The sequence below is a fragment of the Canis aureus genome, chromosome 26 (assembly GCF_053574225.1).
Source record: "Canis aureus isolate CA01 chromosome 26, VMU_Caureus_v.1.0, whole genome shotgun sequence".
Classification (NCBI taxonomy): Eukaryota; Metazoa; Chordata; class Mammalia; order Carnivora; family Canidae; genus Canis; species Canis aureus.
The window spans coordinates 52975179-52996827 of record NC_135636.1 but is presented as its reverse complement, the minus strand read 5'-3'; the positions used below and the strand labels follow the sequence as shown (position 1 = coordinate 52996827).

The window sequence follows — 21649 nt, the reverse complement described above, 5'->3', positions numbered from 1 at the left end:
GGAAGTGAAACCGGGATCCCTGGGTGGCTCAGCGGTTTAGCACCGCCTTCAGCCCAGGGCGTGATCCTGGAGACCCGGGATCGAGTCCCACGTCGGGCTCCCTGCATGGAGCCTGCTTCTCCCTCTGCCTGTGTCTCTGCCTCTCTCTGTGTCTCTCATAAATAAATAAATAAAATCTAAAAAAAAAAAAAAAGAAGTGAAACCCTTCCCTCACATCCCATACAAAAACGAACTCCTCTAAATATGAGATAAAACAATAAAAATATTAGAAAACATGGGAGTGGGCAGCCCAGGTGGCTCTGCAGTTTAGCACCACCTTCAGTGGGAAGCAGATAGTTGAAGAAACAGGAGATTACAAGTTTTCCAGATTTGATATCTATTGGAAAAAAATAAAAGATTTGATATCTATAAATCCAACAGATCCAAGAAGCTGAACAAATTCCACGCACAAGAAACAAGAAGAAAATACCAGCAAGGCATGATTACAAACTCCTCAAAGCCAGTGATAAAGAAAAATATCTTAAAAGCAGCTAGAAATTTTTTAAATTTATAAATTTTTAAAATGTAATTAACTTTTTTAAAAAAGAAAGAAAAGACAGTATGCACAAAGGAATAAAGAAAAAGATGATGGATTTCTAGCGGGAAATAAAAGAGAGAAGACAGCAGAGCTGTATCTTTGAAGTACTGCAAGAAAAAGATTGTCGGGATCCCCGGGTGGCGCAGCGGTTTAGCGCCTGCCTTTGGCCCAGGGCGCGATCCTGGAGACCCGGGATCGAGTCCCACATCGGGCTCCCGGTGCATGGAGCCTGCTTCTCCCTCTGCCTGTTTCTCTGCCTCTCTCTCTCTCTCTCTCTCTCTCTCTGTGACTATCATAAATAAATAAAAAAAAATTAAAAAAAAAAAATTAAAAAAAAAAAAAAAAGAAAAAAAAAAAAGAAAAAGATTGTCACCTTCAATTCCAGAGAAAATGTCTTTCAAAAACAAAGATGGAGGCTCCTGGGTGGTTCAGTTGGTTAGGCACCTGCCTTTGGCTCAGGTCATGATCTCCGGGTCCTGGGATCGAGCCTGCTTCTGCTTCTCCCTCTCCCCCTGCTCATGCTCTCTCTCACTTTCAAGTAAATAAAAATCTTAGAAAAAAAAAAAAAGATGAAATACAGAGTGTTTCCAGACATACAAAAGCTGGAAGAATTTACCGTCAGACTTGTACTGTAAGAAACATTAGTGCCTCAGACAGAAAGAAGATGACACTGGTTGGACATGTGGATCTGCACAAAAGGATGAAGCATCAAAAAAATCTAACAATGTGGCTAAAAACATCACAGAAAAAGAAAATGAATCTCAATAGTTAAATTTTAGAGGGACATGCAAGGCCTTGCAAGCTGGATTAAAAAAAAATTGCCCAAACATAGAAAGAGGCCACACAGCTCAACACTCATGTGAGAAAGAGCAGGGCACTGATCTAGAGGGAGCTCAGAAACAGGGCAGCACCCTCCTGGCTATACCTGGGACAGCTCTGCTCAGGGGCTGTTTCAAGAACGGGAATTAGGACTGTGGCAGCAGGAACATGAGAAGGAAGGGTGCAGGAGGCCTGAGGCCACTGTCCAACGCCAAGGGGCAGTAGGTGAAGTAAGGGGGGTTGCTCTATAGTGCCCTTTGTGGTGGCATGGAACAGATCACCCTAGGCTCACCACACCTTGCCCCCCAAACCCCACCCCAGGGGAAGAGGAGGTGGAAGTGGAAGGCAGGAGAGGTCGTCTGTCCTGGAGGCTGGGTCAGATCTTCAGAGATTCACTAGCCAGCAGCCTATCAGTCTCCTTACATCACAGTATTTCTACCTGCAAAGTGATACTACTCACCAGTGTCCATACACAGAAAGTTCTTTAAGCCCGAGACATACGCAAAATGTCAACTGTAAAAACCTGTCTTAACCACATAAGGAAGGGAGGCCCTGGTGGCCCAGCGGTTTAGCGCTGCCTTCGGCCCAAGGCGTGATCCTGGAGACCTGGGATCGAGTCCCATGTCAGGCTCCCTTCATGGAGCCTGCTTCTCCCTCTGCCTGTGTGTCTCTGCCTCTCTCTCCTTCTGTGTCTCTCATGAATAAATAATAACCTTAAAAAAAAAAAAAAAAAAAAGCCACATGTGCCTGCTTCCCCTGCCAGCATGAAAACCCTCAGGTACCATCCAGCAGCCCCTACCCTATGAGAGACTCCAATGTGCATTTTTAAAGCAGATGCCATGACACCTGCTCGCAGTGGGGAGTCCTACCTGCTGACCTCACCTGGATCCACTGCTCACGGTTGATCTCGACGCCATTGGCCCGCAGCGAGGTGATGGCTCGGTCAATGATCTTCTCTACCATCTGCGTGTTCCCATTGGCTTCCTCCAGCTTGGCAGCCGTGATCCAGATGTGCCGGTCTGTAGGGATATTCTCACGGGCCTTATTCAAGACCTTGCGGGCATTTTCATAGGTCTCTAGCCTTGCCAGAGCAAGCCAGAGCTGTGTGGAGAGAACAGCAGCAAACAAAAAGACAGAACTCCCATAACTTGCCAGGTCACTTTCACAAAATCCTTTCTAACAACTCTCAAAGACCCTTTAAATAGAACCCTTGAATGTGTACAACACTCTCACCGATCTAGGAACTGTTCAGTTATGCTTCTTACTTATTTAGTGACTCTGCTTAACGTGAGAGGTTGACAGCACCTGTCACGTTTCAAACACCAGCTAACTGTACACAGTGTGCCAGGCTCATCTCAGGTACTGGACAGATGAGCAGGACAGGACTGCTGACTACAGAGGACAAGCGGGTGTTCAGCTTTCTGGGGTTCTCACACCCCGACTGTTGATTCTGCAACATTTCATCACCAAACATGTGTATGGGCTCTATTTACTTTTGTGTAAATAAATGAAGATTAATTTTGCTTGCAGAATTTCACAATACCCCTTAGGATAATTAAGGACATGTTGGATATCATGAAACCAAGACTAAAAATCATTGCACAGAATGTCGTGAACCAGAATGTTTGAAACTAAAGAAACCCAACTAGCTTTGAGGCAATGAGCCAAACTCATGCTGGGCTGACACAAAGCTCGATCAGTATTTTTCCCTCACCCTACACTGTTCAGGTCCTATTTTCAAACTCTGAGCTGAATTAGGACTGGCCCCTGAGAAAGAGTGTTCAACAGAATTCTCGGTAGGGGCCAGAGACAAGCTAAAATTCTGTTCTGCGCTTCCATCAGCAGCACAAGTGACCACGGCCAGGCCGGCCACTCTGGCAGCTATGCTACAAGGGGGCTTCCGGGCACTTCATAGTGCCTTCTAGTCCCAGAAATCACTGTTCAATGCTCAGCTGATGCCACTTGTAGGCGCTGTACTCAGATGCAGGCAGAGCCTGGCCGACTCACCTCCACACTGGTGGGGCAGCACTCCACAGCTCGGCTGAGCATGATTCTAGCATCTTCAGGCTCTTCCAGTTCAACGGCTGCCTTCCACAAGCGAACGGAGTTTGGAACATGTTCAAGGGCTGGAAAAGGTCACACGAGAAACCAGGTCACAGAGAGGCTGAAGCAAAAGCAGGATGAGTGCTGCTGCCGGCAGGGTCAGAGGATCTCTCACACAGTGGCAGGGCAGGATCACACAGCAGCCCCTTATACAGGTCCCCTCAAGTCTGGGGCCGACACAACCTGGACCAAGGCAGAACATCTTGAATCACAAGGAAGACAGACACAACGGACGATAGGAGGTGCAGAGGGGGCTGTGCATCAGCTCTACTTCCATTCATGCTTGGAAATTTACGTTATAAAGTAAAGCAGAGCAACCACAAGACAATCACGTACGTATGAAGAGCCTGGCTGGGCAGCGTGTGTGTGAGTGTGCAGAAACCACGGGAAGAGAAAAGAGAAGTGGCCCTGGGCTACAGGTCTCTCCAGGCTGGTGCGCATCTTCCTGGCCCCGGCGGAGCACTGTGTGGGAACACCAAGCTGACGGTGGCAGGGCCTCGGGCTCTGCAGCAAGTCTCCTCTGGTGGCCCCCAGGCAGTAAGCACATGGAGGGACACCAGGGAAGGGGGACAGACTCCCAGAAAAAGCTACTATTCTGTGCAGACCAGAAACTTCCACACTTTTGTCTAAGCAACAGAGCCCTTTCTTCATATGCAATTTACCAAAAAGCCCAAAATAGAATGCAGATAAACACAGAGCCCTGTGGTGTGAGTATCGGGAGAGTGAGGCCAGGCCCCCTAGTCAGCTCCAGGCAGGAATGGACTAACGAGAACAGCACAGCTTGGGTCACCAGCAGGAAGCCAGAGCACCTCTAAGGCAGATCCCAAAGGGGCTCTTGTCTCCCAGAAACACATGGGCCAACCTCATGGAAAAACAGACCTAAGATTTAACTGCGGAATTTGCAGACCCACAACATTTCTCCCATGAAATGAGGGCACTGACCAGGGACACCTGGATGAAGCCAGGATGTGATACCCTGAGCCTCTCTCAGTGGCAGAAGCAGCTGGCAGGCCTCCTCCCCAGGGGAGCCACCCCCCCACCTGCTCCATGGGGCTGTGCACAGGTGCCACAGAGCAGGATCAGAGGGAGCTCTTCGGCATTCACGGAATCCCTCACAAGGGTGACCTGATGATGCCCACTGCGGAGCCAAGTCCCTTCCCAGAGAACCATTCCCTAGGAAGCCCCTGGACTAGGCTGACATCCTGGACCCATTCCACGTGGAGGGGCAGGGACTGGTGCTTACCAGGCTGGACCTGCCTTCCCTGCCTCCAGAACTCTGCCAGCACCACTGTCCACAGACCTGGATGCCAGCACCACATGCCCACCTTTTTTTTTAAGATTTTATTTACTTATTCATGAGAGAGAGAGAGAGAGAGAGAGAGAGAGAGAGGCAGAGACACAGGCAGAGGGAGAAGCAGGCTCCATGCAGGGAGCCCGGTGGGACTCGATCCCGGGACCCCAGGGTCACACCCTGGGCTGAAGGCAGATGCTCGACCACTGAGGCCCCCGGTGTCCCACCGTACATCCATCCTGTGTGGTCAAGAAACTTACCTCACAGCCAAATACATGCAGCAAAGGGCTCAGGCCGTGGGATTCCCCGGCCTTACCAAACCCCACCTCCTTACCAAGGCCGGTAGGACAGTGGGACACTCCTGAGCATTCAGAGCACCGGCTGGGAGAAATGCCCTGAAGCAACAGGTCTCGAAGTTATAGGACACAATAAATGTTATGACAGGCAACCGCCTACAGTGGTGGCTCTCACAGCCAAAACACACAGGTCCAGGAAAAAGCAGTGACATCCAAGCAGCTCCCTAGGCTACACACCATAACCCACTGGGTTCCCGCCTCAACACCTGGGAACTCTGCTGTCAGAAGGTCTCTGCCCAAAGGAAGATGTGTCCAAGGAACAGGGCCACAGCTGAACTGCAAAGAACGCTGAGGCAGGCGCCCATCTGTCTGGCCTTCTGACGCCAGCGCACCAGCCCCGGTTAGAGAGGGGAGCCCTGGCCCAAGGTGAGACTGAACTGCCACTGTGTACTGGGGTACAGGAGCCCAGACAGTCCTAAGGCCTGGCTTGGCATTCCCATTTCCAAGAGCTAGTTCATGGCAGTACAGCAGCCCAAGAAACCGAGACCACTGAGGCTCTAGCCCTTTCAGGAATAACAGTCTGAGCCACTGGTCCAGGTAAAGAACCCTGACCAGGTAAGGCACAAGCAGGGGAAAAAAGTCCTCACCTCCAGGCACGTAACCAGACAGAGGAACAAGGGCACAGAACTACGCCCGCTGCTCATGATGATGCTTCTGCAGGCGCATGTGAGCTACTGTCCCTTTGCCTTCCTCCTCCCTGTCACCCTGGCTTACCAGTGGAAGTGAACTTCATAATTCAGCCTCTAGGGTATGGAATTTCCAGATGGGACTGAAGTTCGCCTCACCCAGAGGTGGGTTTGACACCCAGGACCACCTGTCTCCACTTTATGGGAGACAGTGGGAACTCCTCCTCTGGCATCCCATCTGCAGCCCAGAGGACTGAAGCCAAAGCCAACTGCGGCTGGCTGGTCCAGCTCCTGCCAAGGGTCTTCCAAGAGGCAGCTACCATGCTGTGTTAAGGCTACCTTGAGAATGCAGCCTGCTGCGGTATGGGGGCAGCCCAGACGGGAAAAGACCAGTCTGAACTGGATGCACCTACAAGCAGAAGTTGGGCTCACACAGAGGCCAACACGATCTCCAGCTGTGACCCTGCAGGGAGGACATTCAGTGCTATCCCTGCGCTCAAAGTGACCCAACAGTGACAGCCACTGGAGGCTGCCATACTTTAGGCACCACAATACATGGTTTCAGGGTGAAACAACCTCCTGCTGTAAGACTGCATTAATTACAGAGTAACATATAATTCCACGCCTAGCATGGTGAGCAGAGCTGACAGGAAGAGGCCCATGGCCCAGCCACAGGCCCACATGTGCCCTTACAGACAAGAACCCGGCAGTTCAGAGGTCAAGGATCTTGCTCAAGGACACCTGAGGGTGTCAGACTAGTAGTCCAAGCTCCAGGACTAAGATGTCAGCTGCATCCAACTGAGATCCGGAACTCACATGCCAGTGACTAAGGGCTGGCAGGGTATCCTGAGTCATTGATGGAAGTAGCTGTTATCTTGATTTTCACCAAGAGCTAAATGAAGCGGCACCTGGCTTTGCCCCAGGCACGTGAAAAAAGAATGCTGTTTTTGGAAGTCCTCTAAGGACGGGGGCAGGGGCAGAGGCCAGGTTGGGGAGAGCACCAGAGCCAAGAGAGCCACCGTCCAGGAGATCTAGGATGTCCTGGAAAAGCTATCACTCAACACTGCTCTGCAGGCCCCATCTCCATCCCTGCTCCCCTCTCCAAATCTGAAGCCAGCTGGAAATGAACCCAGGTAATCTGGTGGTGAACAAGGAGTGGCCACAAAGACATTCTGACCATTTATCACAAGATTGTGGCAGCAAGATTCAGGAGAACTTTCCTAAATAAATAATGCTAATTACCCAGAGTTTAGTGTGTTTGTCATTAAAGAACTATTTTTCTGGCTGAAAAAAAGTTGTTGTTTTTTTTTTTTTAAGACTTTATTTATTTATTCATGAGAGACACAGAGAGAGAGAGGCAGAGACACAGGCAGAGGGAGAAGCAGGCTCCACTCAGGGAGCCCGACACGGGACTCCATCCCAGATCTCCAGGATCACGCCTTGGGCTGAAGGCGGCGCTAAACCACTGAGCCACGCGGGCTCCCCCTGTTTTTGTTTTTTTAAAAGATTTTATTTATTCATCTATTCGAGAGAGAGAGAGAGAGAGAGAGAGAGAGAGAAGTGGTAGAGGGGCAAAGTGGGAGGGAGAAGGAGAGAATCTGAAGCAGACTCCCCACTGAGCACAGAGCCCTGTGCAAGGCAAGCCTGGATCCCATGACCCCGAGATCACGACCTGAGCCAAAACCAAGAGCTGAACACCCAATTGACTGAGCTCCCCCCATGTGCCTCAAGATAAGTGATTTTTTTTTTCCTTCAAAAACTGTATTTATTCATGAGAGACACAGAGAGAGAGAGGCAAAGACACAGGCAGAGGGAGAAGCAGGCTCCTTGCAGGGAGCCCGACGTGGGATTCGATCCCAGGACCCTGGGGTCACGCCCTGAGCCAAAGGCAGATGCTCAACCACTGAGTCACTCAGGTGCCCTGATAAATTGATTTCTATAAACCAAGACAGGTGCTAAGTTTCTGTTTCTGGCCTCATTTTAAAAGACTGGCTCTGAGCATTTAATGGCTAGTAGGGCTGCAACCAGGAAACCAGACCCAAGAGGAAAACCCACTTGAATGCACACAAGGACACACAGGGCCACACACAAGGGGGAGCCCACCTGGCCTCTATCAAACACAAAAAATAAACACTCAGAAATTATATGTAATAACACTCTCATGGTCTGATGTCACACACCTCTAACATTTTACCCAAACACACATCTTAAAAACAAGAGTTGGAGGGCAGCCTGGGTGACTCAGTGGTTTAGCACCACCTTGGGCCCAGGATCAAGTCCCATGTCAGGCTCCCTGCATGGAGCTTGCTTCTCCCTCTGCCTGTGTCTCTGCCTCTCATTAATAAGTAAATAAAATCTTAAAAAAAAAAAAAAAAACACAAGAGTTGGAAACCTCACTGAAAACCACCCTCAATCCAACAAAACATACCTTACCTTACCCACACTACGAGCTCAAGTAGAATCTACCACCTGCACAGGTTTACTCCACATCAACCCTCTGACTCGGATCTGCTCTGGAGCAAAGATTAAAAGCAGCATCTACTACATAGTTCGGGGGCGGGGGGGGCTGCTTTTTAAACCGATTCTGCAGTAATGACAAACAAATCACTACAAAAGCTCCACCTTGGCAGTGATCCCTGGATGGAATCTTCCGCAGCATGCAAACCATGCCCTGTGACAGGGGCCGACGGCACGCACCACCTTGCATGAAGCACCAGGTGAGAAGAGGTGTCATCACATGATCTTGCAAGGGTTTCGTGAGATGGGAGGGGCTCAATTAATGCACAGATCTGCTGTGACCACCCGGTTGGTTCAGGCTTAAATCCAAATGACATGCTTCCAGCTACCACAGCAAGAGGCTCCTCACGGTGGAAAAGACCAATACCCTGAAGCCTGCCTTGGGCTGGCTCGGCTTGCCCTTCAAATACACTCCCACATCAAGCCCTAAGAAGCAGCTTCTGAATGAGTACTGGTCTCATTGTGCAAAGGAGGAAACCTGGGCCACAGAGCAAGTGCTTGCCTCATTCAAGGTCATACAACAGGGAAAGGCAGGCGTGGGATCTAAACCTGAGTGCCTGATCCAGAATAGAACCCCTGACCCCCTAAGTCCAGAGAGTTCAAGAGCAGAAGCAACCCAGCCCAGAAAAAGGCCTGAAAATGTTACCCATTTCTTAACCATTTCAACCAAAAAACTGACCAAAGCAGCAAAAAGTCTGTTCTTTAAGAGCACGGGCACCAGAAATGGAGAAGACGGCACCTTCGTGTGGACCACAGCCCAAGTGCTGGTGACGGCATCCCCAGGGAGGCTCACCTTTCCGAAGAACCCGCTTTTTAGCACGAATATCCGTTTCCAGTTCTGCTGCTCTGATGTAAATCCTAACAGACTGGGGGAGGTGACGGACAGCTTGGGCTACCACAGCTTTGGCCGTGTCCCCAGGCTGTAACCTGGCTGCTTCTAGCCAGACATCTTCACTCTGTGGGGCAAAGAGAATAGTAAGTGTATGTGCAGGCCGGAATCTGAGATGAAGCAGCAGGTTAACCCCAAAGCCTGAGGAATGGGGGGTTGGGGTCATCAGACCCGTGGCCCCAGGTTTTACGACCAAACAAAAGTCCATCAGCACAGCCTCAAATGTGCCTGCACCAGAGACCTCCTTGTGACGCCAACACTTGGGAACGTGGCAACTTGGTCCAAGTCAGGGAGACACACATCACCACCATGGAAGAATGAGTCTGCCCTTCAGGATGATACATCAATTGACAGATGAAACGGAGACCTATCAGCAGGAGGCTGGGCCTGGGAAGTTCTAATTTATGCCTGATGTTCCAGCCTAAGTATTTGGAGAAGGTATCTTGCACTGCCAAGGGCATCTCAGTCTGCACAACAGAGAGGGACCTTTAAAGGATTTTAGAGCTCTCTCTCTCTGTCGCTCATAAATAAATAAATAAAATATTTTTTAAAAAAGGTTATCTTGTCATTAAACTAATCACAGGTGGGCCTTCACTCTATGTGAAAATAAGCAGGAAAAGTGCCTTCCCTCTCGCCTGTCCTATTGTCCAAAGTTACAACCTTGAGTTTACATCCCACAGGTGTCCTGCCTGCAACAGCCACTGAGGGTCCCTCTGGGGCTGGCGCTGTGCAGCCTTCCAGGATAACACCCTAACATGTGCCTTACCTTGGGGCACATCTCTGTCCCCTTCATGATAAGGTTTCGTGCCACTTGTAGCTTCCCAGTGACTTCTTCCAGGCGGGCTGATGCAATCCAGGCTGGTGGGTGATGAGGGTTTGTCTCCCGAACAGACTTGAGGAGCAGGCGTGCCTTCTTGATGTCACTGCAAGGGCGAGAGAGCACACAGGGTCAGCCACCACCCTGCTGAGGGCATGCCCAGCCCTAGAATGCAGGCACCAACATAGCAACTGTCAAATCTCATGTCCCAAATGATTTAAGTAGCAGTATAGGACAGAGTGAGCAAGGAGCTTTCTAGCACAGCATGCACACAGGTTTAGGATATTATTTACAAGACATTTAATATCCACGATGAACAGAGTAAGTGGAAAATCAACCCACTTCACCATGTATTTCTTAGAATACCCACATTCTATTTTGACTGTGTATTTTTCAAATAAAATCCAAAATATTAAAAAAAAAATCCAACATATTCTAGGCAACCTGAGTCCTCCACCCCGCCCCCCTCCATTCCACAGAGCACTTACTTGATGTCCCCTCCGTGGGTTGGGATCATGGAGTTCAAGTCAGTCAGATAGCCTTTAGGATCAACCACAGTCTGCCCACTCACCGAGTCAGACACCTAAAAGATAGGCCAAGACAAGTGGATTGGAGAGTCAAAGATGCCCCAAAGCAAAGTACCCAGAGGCACTAGAATCCCTCCCCCATTCTGACCACCAGTTGGATGGAAATTGTTTTGTTTTGCTTTTTAAAGATTTTATTTATTCATGAGAAATACAGAGAGAGAAAGAGAGAGAGAGAGAGAGAGGCAGAGACACAGGCAGAGGGAGAAGCAGGCTCCACGCAGGGAGCCCGACGTGGGACTCAATCCCGGGTCTCCAGGATCACACCCCGGGCCGAAGGCAGGTGCTAAACCGCTGAGCCACTGGGGTTGCCCTTGTTGGATGACAATTGTAAAAGGAGGAAAACAACCTTAACTCAAATAACAGTTGTTTTTTTTTTTTTTTTTTTAACATTTTATTTGTTTATTCGTAAGAGACAGAGAAAGAGAAGCAGAGACATAGACAGAGGGAGAAGCAGACTCCTTGCAGACAGCCCGATTTGGGACTCATCCCAGGACTGGGATCATGCCCTGAGCCAAAGGCGGATGCTCAACTGCTGAGCCACCCAGGCATTCCTCAAACAACAGTTTGTGATGATGACAAACAAAATTTCACAACTATGAAACAAAGATTTATATTAAAAAAAAATCATAAAGCCCCAGGGGAAAAAAAACATGATAGGTCTATCTAAGAATAAGCGAAACCTAGAAATCATAAAGTACAAGTTCAACTAACTTTAAGTTTGCAAATAGCAGTTCATTATACCATTCTCTCTGGCTGTAAGTCTTAAAATTACCATGATAAACAATAACAAACAAACTCAAATGAAACATGGGCAGAGCATCCTAGAGAATGCAGCAAGACAAGAAAAGGAGGAAGTGATACAGAGTGGGACGGAAAAGACGACTATCAGGACGCCTGGGCGGCTCAGTGGTCTGTTCTTTGTGTTTGAGTCTGGCTTTCAGTGGATGGATTTGTTCATTTGCTTTCTTTTTTAAAAGTCCACACAGAACCAAATCATAAAGTATATTTTTCTGACTTATTTCACTTAGCATTATGCCTTCTGGGCCTACCCATATTGTTGTAAATGGCAAGGTCTCTCACTCTTTCATAGAGCTGAGTAACAGTCCACTGTGGACATACACGTGTACTCAATCCTGAGTAAGTACAGAAGGGCTGAGCTTAAGCAACAGAGAGCACGCGGCCTGTCATGAGTGTCTTTGTTCAGCCTGCCCGCCAGGCCACCCTTTATCACCCTGTATCACCACAGTCCTCAGCCCCCTAAGAGGGACCAGGAGTGCCTGGGCTGGCCTGCTGCTGGCACTGAGTGCACCACACCTGTGCAGGCCCTGTAGGTAGAGGCACAGACCAGCCTGGATGCGGGGTCCTGCCACTCTGTGTGATGGAATAAGTAAACTACATCATCACAGGTCTGCTGATCTTGTGATAAAGCACTCTAAAGATGAACTTTTCATTGATATATATTAGTTTTACAGTTAGAAAACTATTTCTAAGTCTGTAAGAAATTGTTGTACAACAGAAACTCACCTGGCTCAGCCTCATGTCCATCAGTGTATTCCTTGCTTGGCCTATCTTCCTCATGTCCAGTTCACCTGTGCCAGGTGTCATTAATCCAGGTGTCATCCCACCCGGGTATGGAGTGTTCAGTCCGCCTGGATAGGGTGTGTTAAGACCTCCAAATTGCTGGGGGTTGGGGGCGAGGACAAAAAACACTGGATTGCATTTTCATGCAAAAGAATCCTATCCCTCTGACATCTTTCCACTGTAGCCCTGATATACGTGCAGCTGCAGAGCCATAGCCACAGCCCAGCTTCTGAACAGCAGAGGCGCTCCCTCTACCACCACCCATGGCTCCCACTACTGATCCATCTAACCAGACTAAAGACCTATTCGTCTTCTTTTCAGGTGCTCACAGTTTGTCGGGGATCCACTGAAGTGTGGTTCTCTCCAGTCTGCAAATGTTTGGCAAAGAAACTGTCAGGAACAGGGGTGAGCTTTTCATAGCGGGGGTTCCGCTGGCGTTTGTTTCTGGCATCACCAACTTCAGGAATGCTCAGCCACTCTTCTTCTGTGACTTCTGCCAACTTCCTCTGGAAACATTTGGCCCCCCAAAACACTTATTCTCTGGCAAATTTCATTATGTACAAGAAAAGCTAGGGTCTCCCTGACCTTAACCCCCAAATTATCATGGTTTAGAAAGAATTTTCATGCAGAAATTATCTACTTCACTTAGAAAATTCAATTTGTTACATCTACTCTACTTCACTCAAATGTAAATTGCTCTGTCAACGCCCAGAGGACACAGTGCAGGGAGCTTTACGTACACACAGAGTTAAAGATACTAAGAAAATAAGCTCACATGTCCCATTTTTTTCAGTGGAGGGACAGGGGACTTTTTTTGCACACATACACATAAAATTAAACACACTAAAGTAGGGTGCTGGTTGAATTTAACAAAGAGTAAAAAAACAAAGATAATAAAGTCTCATCAATTCTACCCAATTCTCTGCTGAGTAGGTTGAGTGCGTGAGAAACTGCATGCCATCCAACCACTTACTTTAAGATCTGAGAACTGCTGCTGGATTTTGGGCCGTTCCATACGGTATTTCTCTATTTCTTCTTTCTCCCTTTGCTCCCTAAGAAGTAAAATGTGTACATGCGTTAGAAATACCGGATACTTGGGCAGCCCGGGTGGCTCATTCTGAAACAAAACTCATACTATCATACTTAATCAAGTCACCAGAAGCATAATTCCACACACTCAGCAGCTAAATCAAATGTGCTTTAAGGTAGCAACGAATACATCCACAAACATATATTGACTCAATTGTTTACCAAACGAAAACACGCAGAAATTCAGTAAAATAAAAACAAGTTGCCTTACTCTGATATGAATACTTATATTTGAACACGAGAGCATTTACAACTTTAAGATTCTACAAAATTCCAGAGCTAGTGCATTCCCATGAAGATTCAGGAAAGCTGACCCACTGTCCCCGTTGACCATCTGCCTCTCCACCTGTCACTGCTTCCCTCCCTTCCACGGAGTCAGTGCACCTCTAAAGACAGCTCTCCGCTCCACGTGCCAGAACTAATGGGCTGTTTCATCACCCATGCAACTGGTCTGCAGGGACGGAGATCTACTGGGTTCTGCTGACCGAGTAACAGGTATAGGCACTCAGAAGAAATCTGTGGGTTACTGTGACAAAGCATCAACCATATTAAGCAAACCAGAGGTAGTGTGACCCATTACTAGTAATAGCTAATACTTCCCAAGGTGGAGATTTACATTTTCTTCCATAAGGTAAAAGGGAAATACCAGGAATGTAAATTTATTAGGATGAACTGTGCTTGGCAAAGACAAACACCCCTCTGGGAGCTCGTGACAGTCAGTCCTCGTGGCCCCTGATATGAAGCAACACAGATGCGCCTACGAGATTTTCTGGTCAAACACATTTTACCTGATTTGAATGAAGCCTCAGGATCCAACTTCTACTCCACGGGAAATACTGGGAGCAGAACAAGTTAAAGGACTCCCTGAGGAGGTAGGAAGCTGTTCCATAACCTGAGCCTTTCCATAAAATAACTGATCTCTTCATAAAGCCGATGTCCCTTAGGAGACATGAGGAGTGATTCTGATTGTGTCCCGGTTTGGAAAAAAGCAGTTCTACTATGTTCTGGAGGCGAGCAGGAGAATATGGATGTGGACTGGCTATCAGCTAACCACTGGGGTAGAGCTTTGGGGTTCATGCTGTTGGGTGAAATAAAGGTGCTGTGTCACTGCAGAGCATAAACAGACCCTGATACAACCCAGCAAAGACCATCAGCAGACATGCAAGAAGCAAACGTGCAAGCTGTGACCAAGGGCTGAGACTCACGAGAGCATCAATATTTGCTGCACTGTTCTTGCTACCGGTTTGTAGACTAAAAAGTATTCCTAACAAAATTTTTAAAAGCCAACAATTTTTCTAAAACCACTTAATGTGATGACTTTTCTACATGTATCCATATCACTTTTTTTTAAACAAATTCCAGAAGACTGAAATCAAACCTTCTTTATGTGCAAAACCATGTCTACTTAATTACTATACATGTATAAATTCATGCCCATCAACTTAATAAGAAGCATTCAGCCCTAAACAACCGTATCTCACTCTTCTAAAATTAAAAACACTACATACATATGCGAAGTCACAGAACTGCATAAATGAGCAACAGAAAGAGGAAAGGGAACCAAATTGTTAACTGTCACTTTCCAGACTTATGAATAAATGTTATTCTCTCACCTATACTTAAGTCTCACTGTCCTAATACTCTTTAATGATAATATATTGTTTCAGTAGCAAAAAATTAATAACACATTAATATTAAATATTACTATTAAATAATATTAAGTAAGTTAATACTTCTTACTTATAATTTCATTTTTTAAATTTATTTACAAATCATAAAAAACTTACAAAGCAATACACTTTATTATGGTTTTATTTTTATTAATTAATTAATTTATTTATTTATTTATTTATGATAGTCACACAGAGAGAGAGAGAGAGAGGCAGAGACATAGGCAGAGGGAGAAGCAGGCTCCATACACCAGGAGCCCGACGTGGGATTCGATCCCGTCTCCAGGATTGCGCCCTGGGCCAAAGGCAGGCGCTAAACCCCTGCGCCACCCAGGGATCCCTATTATGGTTTTAAAGATCATGTGTTGTTCATCTTGCCTAAATTTCCCCAGAAACAAGGATGGGGAATTCAGAAGGTTGCAATATCAAATGGTACACTGAAGTAACATCAATAAAAAAATCTGCTAGACCCTGAGGGTCTTGGTGGGTGAAGGATCTGCCTTCAGCACAGTTCACGATCTCGGCATCCTGGGATCAAGTCCTGCTTGAAGGCTCCCTGCTCAGTGAGGAGTCTGCTTCTCCCTCTCCCTGTCCCACACCACCTGCCCCTGCTTGTGCATACACTCTGATAAATATTTTTTTAAAAAATTGCTAGACCAAAGTTCAGTGCAAGACACCCACCTGAGAGCCCCACAGACCAAACACGAGAGCCTTCCAAAATAGTTTTCTCTAGAACAGGCACCCAAGGTCAGAGCACACATGCTCCCTCCAGGCTCAATGAATCTGTCCCCACCAGCCCAACCCAACTCCCCACAGTCCTGACAAGGACGTGTGGACCAAGAGTCTCAAGACTGACCCCTCTGACGAGGATATACATGTTCATTTGTTATCTTCAGTTAACTTCCAAACTACTTAATTTACAGTAATCAACATCACTACACCCATTTTAAAGACAGTAATCCTGGTGCGTGGTCAGAATAATCCCCCAGACTTCTTAAGCTCTCCACTTGGGTCCTCAGACCCTAAGACTACTCTCCAACATCCGGCATTTATCAAAGTGTGGCTGCCATAAACCAAGACCAGGTGGCCTCAGAGCTGAGCAGAAATATATGCTACTCTTGCAACTTTTGTCCATGTCTGATAAGCTGAAACAAAATCTTCTTTTAAAGTTGGATAAAGGGATCCCTGGGTGGCGCAGCGGTTTGGCGCCTGCCTTTGGCCCAGGGCGCGATCCTGGAGACCCGGGATCGAATCCCACGTCAGGCTCCCGGTGCATGGAGCCTGCTTCTCCCTCTGCCTATGTCTCTGCCTCTCTCTCTCTCTCTGTGACTATCATAAATAAATAAAAATTAAAAAAATAAAAAATAAAAAAAAAATAAAGTTGGATAAAGGTGGTCTCCGCCTGCCCGTGTCTCTCCTCTCTCTCTGTGTCTCTCATGAATAAATAAAATCTTTAAAAAAATAAAACAAAGTTGAATAAAGGTGGGACACCTGGGTGACTCAGCAGGTAACCGTCTATCTTCAGCTCAGGGCGTGATCCTGGTCTGAGGATCGAGTCCCACATCAGGCTCCATGCGAGGAGCCTGCTTCTCCCTCTCTCTCTCTGCCCCTCTCTCTCTGTCTCTCATGAATAAATAAATAAAATCTTTAAAATAAATAAATAAATAAAGTTGGAAAATAAATAAATAAAGTTGGATAAAGAGACGCCTGGGTGGCTCAGCGGTTGAGCGCATCTGCCTTCGGCTCGGGGCATGATCCCGGAGTCCAGGATTGAGCCCCACATTAGGCTCCCCACGTGGGGTACCTGCTTCTCTCTCTTCCTCTGCCTGCTGCTCAACCTGCTGTGCACACACTCTCCCCCCACCCCCCGTGTCAAATAAATAAACAAAAATGTTTAAAAAAATAAAATGAAATAAAAAGTTGGATTAACACAGGGGTGCCTAGCTGGCTCAACCAGTGAAGTATGACTCTTGACTCAGGGTTGTAAGTTCGAGCCCCGAAAGTAGTATAGAGGTTACTTAAAGATAAAATTTTACGAATAAATAGATAGAGGCACTTGAGTGGTTCAGTCAGTTAAGCATCTCTTGATCGCAGCTCAAGTCATGATATCAGGGAGTGTCAGCCCCACATTGGGCTCCATGCCCAGCATTAAAAAAACAAATAAGTAAGATATAGTAAAACAGGGGCACCAGGGTGGTTCAGTCAGTTGGTTAAGTGTCTGCCTTCAGCTCAGGTCATGATCCTGGGGTCCTGGGATTGAGACTTAGGTCAGACTCCCTGCTCAGAGGGAAGCCTGCTTCTCCCTCTCCTTCTCCCCTCCCCCCGTCACCACTTGTGCTTGCTCTCTCTCACATTCTCTCTCTCAAATAAAGTTAAAATCTTTTAGGGATCCCTGGGTGGCGCAGCGGTTTGGCGCCTGCCTTTGGTCCAGGGCGCAATCCTGGAGACCCGGGATCGAATCCCACGTCAGGCTCCCGGTGCATGGAGCCTGCTTCTCCCTCTGCCTATGTCTCTGCCTCTCTCTTTCTCTGTGACTATCATAAATAAATAAAATTTTAAAAAAAAATTAAAAAAAAAAAGTAAAATCTTTTAAAAAAATAATTAAATAAAATTAAAGTTGGATAATTAGATATGAAGGGCAATACTTTATCTTACCTTCTTTCCTTTCTTCTTTCATCCATCCTTTTATCAAGAGCTGCATAAATAGCATCTGCTTCCTCATCATCTTTTTCATAGGGCCCACTTGAGAAGAGGCTCCCAGCATAGCCATTAAACTAAGCACAAAACAGAGAAGGTCAGCAATTCCCATAAGTGGAAACAGAGAACACATCTAGTTATGTTTGCTGAACAATTTTTTTTCAATCAGACAATCCCCAAATCAGGGAAAACAAAATAACTAAACAGTTCTTTTCAGATGTGTCATGGGGAGGAGGTGCCTGGATGGCTCAGCCGGTTGAGCAAATGACTCTTGATTTCGGCTCAGGTTATGATCTCAGGGTCATGAGATCGACCCCCCGCATCAGGCCTCATGCTCGGTGGGGAGTCTGCTTGAGATTCTCTCTCCCTCTGCCCCTTCCCCACCCTGTGTTTGTGTGTGTGTGCATGTGTGTATGTGCATGCTTGCATGCTCTCAATAAATCTTAAAAAATAAATAAATAAATCTTAAAAAAAAAAAGAGGTTTCGTGGGCATGAAAGATGGAGAAGTTACCCCAATAAGAAGACAATGAGAGACACAAAGAATGCAATGCAGGGTCCTTGATCAGAAATAGGACACCACTGAAAAATCGGTGTTAATTTAATAAGACCTATAAATCAGTTAGCAGTGCTGTGTCAATGTTAGTTTCCTGGTTTCAATAACTATATTGAAGGGATCCCTGGGTGGCTCAGTGGTTTAGCGCCTGCCTTCGGCCCAGGACGTGATCCTGGAGTCCCGGGATCGAGTCCCACATCAGGCTCTCTGCATGGAGCCTGCTTCTCCCTCTGCCTGTGTCTCTGCCTCTCACTCTCTCTGTGTCTCTCATGAATAAATAAGTAAAATCTTTAAAAAATAAAAAAAGTAACTGTACTGAGGTCATGTAATATAGAGAGAAGCTTGTGAAGGGTATGCAGAAATTGTCCATACTATTTTTGCAAAATTCCTGGAAGCTTAAAATCATTTCAAAATTGAAATTTTAACAATCTTTCCCTCTGAACAAAAATGCCATCTGTTAGAACACATCTGCAGAAAATTTCAACAGACCAAATACTAATCAAGTAAGAGAGCATGCACTGAAACATAATAAATCAAGTATCATCCTCAATTCCACTTAGAATCTTCATCATTAGGGACCAGCCAAGACACCACCACAATGCAAGTACATCTCTCAAAAGTGCACATCTCTTTCTACTTTTTCCTGCTCCCCTCTCACACTCTGCTAAAGATACCCCGTAGGAGGCTGAAATACTAGAGGCTGAAATACTAGTCATGCCAGCCCCCACCCCCGCTCCCGCCCCGAGCGGGCATCAGATGCCAAGAGCGCAGTGGGCTCAGAAGCTGGTCAACCCTTCTGGAGACCGGCCGGGAGTGCACACGTGTCACCTCATCATAGTTGGTGTCGTTCAGATCCTCGTCATCGTCGTCCGCGGCCTGGCTTTTCTTCATCTGGTCCCCGACGGTCCTCTTGCCTGGGGGTGCATGGCGGTCATCCACAGGGTCATTTGCATCGCGGGCGGGCCCAATATCCGACCGGGTGGTAAAGCCAGTGGCACTGCAGGAGACCCGGGGACATCCGTTTATCTGGGTGACCCCGTCCCTTTGTTCTTTCCTCCACAGTCCTCCATGACAGCTGCTCTTCTAACGTGTCTGGGGAGAAAACCCCCGAGGATCCAGGCAGCAACGCGCTAGGGACGCTGCACTCTCAAACGTTACTAGTCTGTTCTCTCCGTGGGAGACCCCTTTGGACCTACTCTGCGGGGCCCCACCCACCACCCACATCCTCCTGGAGAGATTCATCAGAGCATCAGAGCTCCGACCTCCCGAGTATCCAGCCTCCTGCTTCTCACAAGCCGCTGATCATCTCCCCCAACCAGCCCCTCGGGATGCCCTCTGTGCTCATCCTGCCGCTGATGACTGCAGCGCCATCCCAAGTGCCGAGGCCCACACCAGGGCATCAGCTTTGCCTCCCTCACCCGCCTTCTCCGCCCCGTCAGTCACCAGGTTCTACCCAGTCTACCTCCGAAACCCTCCTCCCCAAACCTGAGCTTCCCCGGCAGCTGGGACCCCGCTGGCCGCCGGGCCTCTAGCCTTCCTGGGCCGCCACACGGGCGTGGTGGGGTCGGTGGCTCCTCGGGCTCTGCCCCCCGACCTGCGGCATCACCCCACTCACCTGCACTCGGCTCGCACAGACTCCCCGAGACTCCCTCATCTTCCTCCACGCCTGCCCTTTTTTCTTGACCACCCAGCACACATCAAGTCCGCTTGTCCCTTAGCCCCAGCCACATTCCCGCGTCCCGGGCCCGCTCTGCTCCCAAGCGGGGCTCAGGTGCCACCGCTCCGCCGAGCACGCCCCGGGCTCCGACACCTGTTCCCTCTGCACCTGATACGCTGCAGGTGCTCGGAGGCTGGTGCCCCCCCCCCCCCGCCCCCGCAGGGAAGCCCGATACCGGCCTCAACCGACGACCGGCCGGGACGGCGATGCCGCAGGGCACCCGGCGCAGGGCAGGGCAGGCGGACCCGCTCGCCGACCCTCGCGGACGACGCCCCGGGACGGCCCAAGGCCCGCGCCGCTCGGCTGCTCCCCGGCCCAGGCCCAGCCCCCGCCCGCCCGCCGCCCCGAGAGGCCCCCCAGCCTCACCCCCGGCCCAGCCCCGGCACGTAGCCGAGCGGCGCGGGCATGCCCAAGAACGGCTTCTTCTTCTTGTTCATGGCGCCGGTGACGACCAGGGCCCCGGGAGCGACGGCGCGGAAGCCGCGGCGGGAGGCGGGAGGCGACAGGCCTTAGACGACCCCGGCCGCCGCACCGGAAGAGCTCGCGGGCTCCGCGTCACCCGCGCCCCGGAAGCAGAGCCCCAGGGCCGCCGAAGCCCCGCCCACCCCGCCTTCCCCGGGCGGAAGTTCCCGAAGAGCGACTTCCGGCTGCGTGCGGGGGCGGCAGCGGCGGGGAGAAGGTGACAGGCGCATGCGCGCGGGGGCCTGGCGGGGGGGCGGGGCCTCGGCCTGAGCCTGGCGCGTCTTTACTGGTTTCCGACGCTTTTCCGAGGACACCGGCCTGTGCCCTCCCTGGGGACCCAGGACCGGGCCTAGGCGGGGACGCTTCCCTTCCGAGGTGTCCTGGCCCCTGTGCCCCGGGGGACGGGCTCCAGGCCTCGGCGCTCAGGCTCCCGGGCGGCCCGCGATGCAGGCACCGTCCTGAGCGGGCTCCACCGCCCCGCGCACCCCCGGACCCCGGCCCTGACCCTGACCCTGCCGGTGGCACCTGCACCCTGCCGGACCCCAGCCCTGACCCAGGCCCTGACCCTGACCCTGACAGTGGCACCTGCACCCCGCTGAACCCTGACCCTGACCCTGCCGGTGGCACCTGCACCCCGCTGAACCCTGGCCCTGGCCCTGATGGTGGAAGTGCAGCCCCCAGAGAGCTGTTCATGCAGTAGATATGCCCGGATCGCTTCGGTGTGTGGGCCCGCGTGGCCACAGCTCGGGGGTGAATTCCACGCAAATCTCTCCTTGGGCGTGGTGCTGGGCTTGGGTACCAGTCATCACCTGGGCCCATGTTTTAGGTGGACATGCACGACGACTCTATCTCCGAGTGCGCCTTTGCTCGTGGTGCCGTGGGCGTCCTCTGGCACCCGCATACGCCTGGGGAGAGCGCCCAGACCCCTGGCGGTGCAGGCTCAACTTGGTGGGTAGCAAGTCTGGCCTTCTGACCCCGGCGGCCCCCAGCCCACCCTAGCACTTCCCAGTGAGGCCTGGAACGGACGCATCCCTCTTCCCTGCAGCGGCCTCCTTGGAGCGGCTCTGTCCTCCCCATGCCCCGCGAAACCGCCTTCAGCGGCACCCCCTGAGCCCCGGGCCAGATCCTGGGGCTGCGTAGGGAAGGGGACAGGTGCTGCCCGGCTGTCTTCCTGGAGTCCCCGGCGGTGGGTTAAGGGAGGCTCCTAGGGGAGCAAGTGCCCCTTGAGGGAGAGATCTCTGGAGAAGGCGAGGATAAAGGAGTGAGAAATGGAGGGGTCGGTCTGGCCCTCCACCTG

General features: G+C 49.7%; 1 protein-coding gene across 5 annotated transcripts in view; it reads right to left on the bottom strand.

Moving 5' to 3' along the window:
• The window catches only part of PRPF6 (pre-mRNA processing factor 6), a 44106-nt gene that overhangs the window by 20207 nt on the left and 2250 nt on the right, over positions 1 to 21649 (bottom strand). For 3 of the 5 annotated variants that reach the window (XM_077873975.1, XM_077873977.1, XM_077873974.1), the window contains 10 exons: positions 19002 to 19170; positions 17578 to 17696; positions 13137 to 13215; positions 12493 to 12669; positions 12107 to 12262; positions 10484 to 10578; positions 9945 to 10101; positions 9083 to 9245; positions 3404 to 3522; positions 2279 to 2497 (listed from right to left, as the gene is read on the bottom strand). In XM_077873975.1, coding sequence (XP_077730101.1) covers positions 2279 to 2497; positions 3404 to 3522; positions 9083 to 9245; positions 9945 to 10101; positions 10484 to 10578; positions 12107 to 12262; positions 12493 to 12669; positions 13137 to 13215; positions 17578 to 17696; positions 19002 to 19170 — 1453 coding nt within the window. Of the gene's footprint in view, positions 1 to 2278; positions 2498 to 3403; positions 3523 to 9082; positions 9246 to 9944; positions 10102 to 10483; positions 10579 to 12106; positions 12263 to 12492; positions 12670 to 13136; positions 13216 to 17577; positions 17697 to 19001; positions 19171 to 19788; positions 19810 to 20256; positions 20426 to 21649 lie in introns of those variants that run through there. The other 2 variants (XM_077873976.1, XM_077873978.1) reach the window with 2 other exon arrangements.